This window comes from Cyprinodon variegatus, unplaced genomic scaffold, assembly GCF_000732505.1.
Source record: "Cyprinodon variegatus isolate N-32 unplaced genomic scaffold, C_variegatus-1.0 Scaffold1093, whole genome shotgun sequence".
In the NCBI taxonomy this organism is placed as follows: domain Eukaryota; kingdom Metazoa; phylum Chordata; class Actinopteri; order Cyprinodontiformes; family Cyprinodontidae; genus Cyprinodon; species Cyprinodon variegatus.
Window position 1 is genome coordinate 189,679 of NW_015151546.1, and position 9,347 is coordinate 199,025.

Sequence of the window (9,347 nt, forward strand, 5' to 3'; positions counted from 1 at the left end):
GTATGCGATAGGAAGCTGATTGTCACTGAACTCTACCTCTTTCAAATCACTTGCCAGATCAGATGGAGGGAAACCCTACATTACCCTGTTGCTACTTGCGGTGATTTGTGCAGTGATTTGTACAATCTGTGTAGCCTCAGTTTTGGACTTGGAAAGTAAATCCTATGTTCTTCAAAGCAAGCTGATGACAGCCTCAGTTTTTGTTAGTAAATTAAGCCCATAATCTACATAGAAGCCATGCCACGCAAAATGCTAACTGTTATGCTCAACATGGAACTCACCTTCTTGAACGTACTGGGGCAGACCATTGATAGACACTTTAGGAGAGGGGCTGTTGCAGAAGATGTGGACTCTCATACAATATTCTATAATGTCTTTGGAGAGGTCATTGTCCACAAACCAAACAAATTGTAAGTAGTTCCTGTCCTCCTTTTGGATTAGAGAACTGTAACACATCTGCTCAATTTCTGCTGGGAAAAGGCAATTGATTCTTTTTTGAAGCAGATCAGAACTAAGAAGAGTTTATTATTGAAATCAGGTCCAGTTCACATCCGAGAGAGTTCATCCTCCCCACCGTGCTCCGACAGAGCGTCTACGTCTGCTGCCCAAGGTGCTAGCCCAGTGTGAAACACTGTGGGATGCCTTTTACTATTGTATTCTGAGCACTGGGGTTTGAATGTGCAGTGTGGGAGATCAACACATATCTCAAACATAATTCTCCTTCAAGAAGTTATTCCCAACCTTCTATGGACTTCTCACTAAATCCTCAACATTTGCGCAGAGGGTGTGTTTTTTTGTACAGAAAACACACTATATTGCAGTCATTGGATTTGAGAAAAGTTTATTATTTTTTTAGATTGTTCCAGAGATAACTTCAGTCTTGTCCATTAAAGCCTCGCTATGTTTGTTTGACCTCCAACCTGTCCTCTCAGCCTTCAGATTAATATCCTCGAGTGTTGAAAGTGAAACATTGCCTGATCTGAACACTTCTGTATTGACCGATGAACTCCACAAAGTTGACAAATGGTGGATATGAAACCTGATGTCTTTCCTTGTATCCGGATCGTTCTTATGCCCATTTGCAGATAAAGAGGAGCTTTCGCAGGAACGGATTGATAACTCTTGCTGTGTTAAGGCCACAACTGAAACCTTTCCTATGCCTTGAAGCTGCTAAATTTTTCTTGATTAATTTGATCATGAACCACAAAAGAGATTATTTAGCAGATCCATCCTGTTGATAGACACTCTTATAAACAAGGTCTAATGTGTAAGTGAGTTCAAAACAGCTCCTGCGTCAGACTTTCTTGAAATAATAAGCGCACAGACACAGGTTTTTTCTCTATGAGCTTGATGTATGCCCATACACATTGGTATTGCTAGACCCATCACTACCACAGATAAGTACTTTGTGTAAAGGAATCAGCATTTTATGCCCTTTTTTCCCACATGTTCCTGAGCTGCTTAGTAAGGAACTCTATGGATTCTATGAGTTAATATATTGGTCATTTAATTACTTAAATCAGTTTATTCACATGTTAGATGTCTGATGGTGAACGCTGATTTGCACTGAATGACTGGATACTCTAGGGATTTTTGTTATTATTTATTCTATCCTCCATTTTTTGATTTAATAAAGGAGAGACAATTAAACCTTAATTAAACCTCTACCAATGTAAGTTATTTCGTAAATGTATTATTTAATGTGATCAAATGTTGACATGAGTGATATATTGTCTATCTTCCCTTTGCTTTTAGGTGTTCACATCCTACAGTCTTTCAGTGGCTGTGAGATAGATTACTATAAAAATCAGTCTTCTAGTTTCACGCGGGTTGGATTTGATGGAGAAGACTTTCTGACACTGGACATGAATAGCTTGGTTTGGATTCCTCAAAATAACCGAGCTGCCTCAATAAAACACAAATGGGACCTTAAGACAGAATGGACAAAATCAATTCATTACTATTATACCATATATTGCCCGATATTGCTGAGTGAGTTACTAAAGGTTTCCAAGATGTCACTTCAGAAAACAGGTATATTCCAGTTTTTTTTATGTGCTTATGTTTTATTGGACAAATGCAAAAATCTTTAATATTCCTAGGTAAATTATAATGTTTATATAGATATTGTGTTTTGGAAAATAAAACATAATATTTGAGCTAATTTCAAACCAAACACCTACATCTAAGTAGAAAAGGTTTTCTGGGGATACATTTTATGGTCAAATGACAAATGTATTAAAGCAGCACTAAAAAAATTTCAATTTTGGTTGATTTTGTCTCCTCCCAGTAGGATACAAAAACTTTGGTATTTTGCCTGAAGGAAGTCAACATTTTCACATGAGCACAAGTGTGGTACAGACCATAGCAAGAAAGTGATACAGACCGTCCTGTGCAACAACAGATGTGTCACTAGACTAGTTCTAAGCTGACGTATAATCACAAAACTTATGAAAATATTTTATAAAGATTGAAAAGTTACATTTTGATGATAACATTTAACAGCAAATAACTATTTTTTCTTTTAGTAAAATTGCATATATTGAGAATAAACATTGCACAAAATTGTTATTAATAGTTTATTTTTTTTAACACCGTAATGCAATACCACTTCCAGGCAGCCTGTGGCCCACAGATGTCAGTACATGATAGAAACACGCATGGAGGAGTCAAATTGGGACTACAGCCTTCAGTGAAAGAACCACAAATGTTGTGAACAACAGAATCTTTCCATTATAAAAACCAAAACCTTTTAGGTTTTGTACCTTTGCATGTGTTTCACAGAGTACATGTGAATACTTTTTGTTTGTTTGTTTAACTCCCTGAGGTGGTCTGTGCCTACATGCCCTGGCATACTAGGAATGTGGGAGTCTGTATACTTTCTAAGCTCCATATATACTTTGCTATGCTTAGACACTTATGGTGATTGCTGAAACACTTCCACATTGGCTAAAGTGTCCTTTGATTTGATTACTTTGGATGGAACCTTGAGGAGGAGTTAATCTTCAAGATCCATCAAGGAAAAACTACTTGGGTTTCATTCTTTCATTTCTCGAAGAATAAAACAGATAGGAATATGCAGGTTGCCATTTTTGCAGTGACCATTTTGCCTCAAACTTCAAGCTTCTGATATTGCACTAAAATGGCCACATGACAAACAGGGAGGAGCTTTTGCCCTGAGCAGTCACATCTGTTTTAATTAACAATAAAGGCAAACAAATGAGAGGAAGCTGCCACAGGGAATGAGATGGAATAAAAAGGAAAAGCAAACCAGCGGGACATACATTTGAATGCCAGTTCAGTAAAAGTTCAAAAAAATCCACTGGACTTGGTTTCCAAGATTTGAAGACGTTTCGCCACCTCTCCAGGAAGCTTTCTCAGGAGAGAAATCTATTATACTATCACTGAAGTAGAAGGCATTGCTATTCAATTTGAAATGTATTCTGTGGTTAGTTTTCCCATCTTTAAAAAAGTACAATAATAGATTTTGCACATTAATTGAAACATAAACACTTTCGTAATTGTAAAAAATGTATACTCAGTTATGAAAAGATTTCTCGTGCAACCACTTTTGTGACTATAGGCAAGGAAATTATCACATGTAATGCCAGGATTTGCATCAATGTACTATACTCGTAAGGTAAAACTGTCCAGTAAAGTCATTGTGTTCTTACTATTTATAATAACCAAAGTAAATCCTAAGTTTTTTAATTGAAAACAACAGTCATATAAATTTGGCTGACATTGTATACAATGTGTAAATAAATAATACCCCTAATAAATCAATAAAATTGATGTGAGATCCTAGTTAATGAAGCTTATTTAAAACAATGGATAAAGCATAAGTTGACATGCAGAAACTTAAACCATTATGTTTACTTTAATTGATCGTAATTCTCCAATCCTTCTTGTTTCATTGTCTCCATTACAGTCCTTCCTACAGTGTCTCTCCTCCAGAAGAACCCCTCCTCTCCAGTGAGCTGTCATGCTACAGGTTTCTACCCAGAGAGCGCTGTGATGTTCTGGAGGAGGGGTGAGGAGGAGATTCATGAAGGTGTAGAACATAGAGACATCCTCCCAAACCATGATGAAACATTCCAGATGGAGACAGTACTGGATGTCTCATTAATTCCTCTGGAAGATTGGGGGAAATATGACTGTGTCTTTCAGCTCTATGGTGTCAGCAACGACATCATCACCCCTCTGGATAAGACAATAATCAAGACCAATCAAAGTAAGATAGTTATCGAAAAATAAAGATGTCTTGTTTTTAATCTTTAAGGATTTTTGGATTTGTCTTTATATTTAGCGAAAGAATTAAAACATTGTTTTGGTTTTTCATATAATAATGGTAATGCTGCAAATTTGTTCCTTTAGATAGGACATTGAAAACATTTAGAACAGTTCTGGGTCTAAATGTAACAAAAATATCTAGATATTAAAATCTTAGCTAAAAACAAGCAATAAATGAACTCCTCTGTTTTTTCTCTCTTTTCCTATTTATGAAATATAAACTCTAGTATTTTGTTCTTTACAGAGGAGTCCAATAGCACAGATGCCTCTATCGCTGCTTCATTGGTGTTTGTTGTTCTCATCATCATAGCAGTCATTATATACATTTATTTCAGGAAGAAAGGTAAGAAAAGACATTAAAAAATGTGTATTTTACAAATAAAAAACTAAAATGACTCCTTTAAAAGTAAAGCGTAACTGTTGCTGTTGGTTATTTTTTGTTTTCACATTCTTCTTGTTTTGTATAATTGTAGTTAGCTTGTCAGATTATCTTAAATTGCCAAAAACTAATTTTGTTGTCGTAAACTTAGCATTATCTTTCTAACCCTACAGATTCTCACAACAGCACTGAGCTAACAGCGAGTCTGAATCAAGAAACCTGATGTATAACCTGAGTTTTGCCTCAAAAAAATATCCATATAAAATGTTATTAAAGCTATAGTGGTAAATAATATATTGGTCAGACTGCAGCGAGATGATCAGCTCCCCCACTGCTTCTCCCCTCCAACAATGCGGAGGCCTTCATGGTTCATGGTACAAAATGCCTACCTGCATCACCTATTTTGTCGAGCGATTACAAGGTCTGTTTATGATATAATTTTATAAAAAGTATTTCATCAGTATTTGTAGCATATAGATTTTATACAGCCCTAATTTGTCACAGTTGAACGTGTGGATGATCTGTACAGTCAGTATTCACTCTTAGCTGCCGTAGCGCAAAGATGTGAGACCTGCCCCTATGTAATAATAAATAGCAATTTTAAGGTAAACCAAACGATAAAATAAAGAGCCTTTCAGTTTGTAGATGATGATAAATTACATACATATTTATAATATATAAAAATTCTGTCAGTAAATCCCTGAAATTGTTACACACTGGAGCTCTAAGGCAACACTATGTGACTTTGACTCAAGTACTGACATAATTTAAGATAGATTAAAATAAGATAAAATAAGATCTTGTATCCAATAAAAACCTGCTGATTGTATTGAGTTATTGACTTCTGGGCACACTCCTCTTGGATGAGATTGGTTGCATTTTGTTGTTGACTCAACAGCGTCTCACTAAGCATGCATGCAGCAACAGTGGAGAAGAAAAACTCCTGTTTAATGGCAACTCCTTAAATTAAGTCTTCTGTTAAGAGGATTGGTTAGGAAATATATACTATATAGCCATTTAGTCAAAATGCCATTGTAGCAGAATCAATTAATCTGGGATCGACTTCATGGTCTCTTAATGCTAAGTGCCTGTTGGCTTTTGTGAAATGGATAATGCCAGAATGCTTAGTCCCTACTGAGTCCAGCCTAGATTAATTTCTTATGCAGAATTTATTAATTCTACTTTTGTGAAACAGTCACCAGGTTTACTTAAGCCATGTATGCATTTCCTGTTTCTTAGTTATGGTGAGATGAAGCCTCATGAGAAATTGAGCCTTTTGGGCAAATTGCTCCAACGATCCCCACAGTTCATGAAGCTTCATGTGAACATGTCACCACCTATTGGTGGAGTGTATAACTACAGTTAGTAATATAATCTGTGATTTTGTTGCAATTGTTTTTCTTGATTTTGAAGTTCCATTGAAATTGTTAATTATTTGTGTATATAATATATATTTTGTAAGGTTTGTAAATCTTACAGAAGTTTGTTAATCATTACATTTTTCTGTTAATCATTAAATTGTTAATGATTAGGTTTGTTAATCATTAAATTGTTAATGATTTGTGTGTATAGTATATATTTTGTAAGGTTGTGTGTAAATGTTTTAGAAGAGAACAATATTTCAAGGCACTTTGTTTTTCTGTAATTTTAGTGAAATAAGCTCGAGTGAAAGTGTTTGTGAAAGTGTGCAAATTGGGCAATGATGAACAAAATGAAAGGTGTTAGTCATTTTTATTAAAGATAACAGTTTTTCCCATAGTTTTTGTTTTTTTTTGTGGTTGGAAGTTATGTGTCCAACCAATCTTTTGGTTAAACCAACCAATCTAACTTGGCAGTGTTTTTACCCAATCTATATTGGTAAAATGGCAAACCAATACAAACTAGTCGCATTGGCCAAAATACTGGTTAAGTAGCATAGCAACTTTTAAAAGTTTAAACCAGGTCTTGAACCATTAACCTTTGGACTGAGAGGAAAAGACTTACAACATATGTCACTTGCAATGATGCAAGATGGTACTCTGTCATGATTCTGTCTTTTTGTTGTCTCTGTTTAAGTTTTATTTTGAGTTTTAAGTTACACTTTGATTTATGTCATTCTGTGTTTTCTAGGTAACAAGCTTTGTTTCTATTTTGTGGAACTGCTAGTTTTTTTTTTTTTTTTTGTATTTGAGTTCTTATTTATATCTTGTTTAGTGTATGTTACCCCCTTGTGTCAGTCTCTTTTCCCCTAACTTCCTTCCTGGTCAGGGTTAGGCCATAGGAATGAATGTAATATCACTAGAAGTCTATGGAAATTCTCCATAAGGAGTGTTTGTGTGTATACTTGTTTATGTTACATTTTTATGACAGTTTTTGGTGTATTTACTAAGCTTCCGAGGACCAACAGTACTTGTGGGACCAAAGGCTGGTCCTAATGGGTGGACCCCTGTTTTTATGTCACGGAATCCGTTTAGAGATATGGTGTGAATTATAATTAGGTTAGGGCTTGGGATATAGTAGTTATGGTTAGGGTTAGGGTAAACTGAAATTTATGTGAGTCAATTTAAAATCTTAATATGGATAGAAATACAAATCTATGGGTCTCTGTCTTATGTTCAAACTGTCTATCTGTCTTACTATCTAGGCAAGGCAAGGCAAGGCAAATTTATTTGTATAGCACAATTCAGTACAAAGACAATGCAAAGTGCTTTACATGATTAAAATACGGGAAGATAAAACTGAATCAAAGCAAGTAGGAAAAAATAAAAAATGAATAAAATAAAATAAAGAATCTATCTGTCTGTCTGTCTGTCTGTCTAACTATCTATCTGTCTGTCTGTCTGGCGAATTATCTATCAGTCTACTGTAGAGATAAAGACCTCTGATATTATGTTTTTTTATTGTGTTTCCACAGCAGCTGTTTAGCTACAAGCTATGGAGTATTTAATAAATAATGCCCCTCTAATTTTATGGTTAAAGAAAAATCGAAGACCTACAGAGGAGTTTCTGAAGGGATGACCTTTTCCTAAATTTTTTTTTTGTTTGTTTTTTTTTTTGTTAATAGTTTGGCAAGTTAATAAAAAAAATTTGACAGTAAGATTGCAGGAATACTATTTAAAATACTATGTTTACTTTTACCACTAGATGGCAGTCTTATTCAAACTACTGCATCTTGTCATTTTAAAGATGGTGGCGTTTTTTGTTGTAGTTTTGTTGTTTCAAATTAATATAACATTTTTTTCTATCAGAGATATGAAGCTTTATAGGGACTTACAGGTTCTTGTGGGGACCAACGACTGGGCCCCAGGATAAGTTATCTTTTTGAATAGGAGGTTAGGTTAAAGACTAAGGTGTTAATTGACTTTAAATTAGGTTAGGTTTAGTCATGTGTTAATGGTTATGCTTAGGGTAAGGTCGGGGTTAGCCAATAGTAATGAATATGACTAGAAGTCAATGGAAAACCTTCATAAGGAGTGTTTGTGTGTATACTTGGTTATGTTACATTTTTAGGACAGTTTTTGGTGTATTTACTAACCTTCTGAGGACCAACAGTCCTTGGGGGACCAAAGGCTGGTCCTAATGGGTGGACCCCAGTTTAAATCTCAGAGAATCCGTTTAGAGATATGGTGTGAATTAATATTAGGTTAGGGTTTGGGATATAGTAGTAATAGTTAGTGTTAGGGTAAACTGAAATGAATGTGAGTAAATTTGCAATCTTAAAATGGATAGAAATACAATTTTTTGGGTTTGTGTCCCGTGCATTCTATCTATCTGTCTTTTTGTCTGTCTCTCTGTCTAGCTATATCTGTCTGTCGCAGAGATAACAGTCATTGGATCTTTTCGAATTCATGGGCTCTGTCCTCCGAAGGCCAGTTTCGAAGGCCAAATACGTCATTGTGCGGCGCCGAGGTCTGGTCGGATTCCAAGACTCCTCATTATGCGGCCTTCAAATGCGTCCTCCTTTTTGCCCTATTTGAAGGACGGGTCCGATGTATCCTATCTATCCTTGGTTTTCCCAGGATTCAATCCAAGACCAAGCAAGCCGGCTGCTTCGTGATCAGAGGGAAAAGGTACTTGGCACGGAACAGGGATATTGGAAGTTCAGTTTAATATAATCCAAGTATGAATAGTTCCATGAACTGTTCTGTCTGAAATGAATGAAAATAGTTGTTTTAATGGTTATTAATTCAGATATTTGGGGTTAATGTTTGATTTATTGAAAGGTTTTATCTGTCACTGTGTAAATGGGTTTGGCTGTAAAGGACAGATTCTATAATATATCTACAGTGTGGGGACTATAAATCTGATAGGATTTTTATTTTTTTCAATTGCTATTACTATGCTATTGCTATTACAATGAAGAAAATTTATAGCAGCAAAAAGATTATTGAAGAAAAAAATTTTCACACAAATATGGACCTTAGAAAAATGTATAAGAATAAAATAATATTCCGTAAAAGTTTAAAAACAATCAGCTGGACTTAGTTTCTAAAGGAGGTGAACAGCCAGGGGAACAATCCCTCCTTTAACGACGACCCTTCACAATCATAGACAGGTTTCAGGTATTACAGGCTAACAATGGAACCAAATGACCCACTCGTCGGTTTCAATTTGCATGTTTCGAAGCAATACAAGGCTTGTCTATATAAGACTCAAACTCACTGCGGATCCAGACATTTGAATTGAGAAAGCTTCC

General features: G+C 35.4%; 1 protein-coding gene across 2 annotated transcripts in view; it reads left to right on the forward strand.

Moving 5' to 3' along the window:
* The window catches only part of LOC107101424 (major histocompatibility complex class I-related gene protein-like), a 12,172-nt gene extending 4,774 nt beyond the window's left edge, over nucleotides 1-7,398 (forward strand). Inside the window, exons 3-6 of one of the 2 annotated variants that reach the window (XM_015400335.1) lie at nucleotides 1,756-2,034; nucleotides 3,932-4,234; nucleotides 4,538-4,636; nucleotides 4,846-7,398. In XM_015400335.1, the coding sequence (XP_015255821.1) occupies nucleotides 1,756-2,034; nucleotides 3,932-4,234; nucleotides 4,538-4,636; nucleotides 4,846-4,895 (731 nt within the window). In that variant the 3' untranslated portion in view covers nucleotides 4,896-7,398. The remainder of the gene's footprint in view (nucleotides 1-1,755; nucleotides 2,035-3,931; nucleotides 4,235-4,537; nucleotides 4,637-4,845) is intronic. The other variant, XM_015400336.1, reaches the window with a different exon arrangement.
* The last annotated feature ends 1,949 nt before the right edge of the window (nucleotides 7,399-9,347 follow it).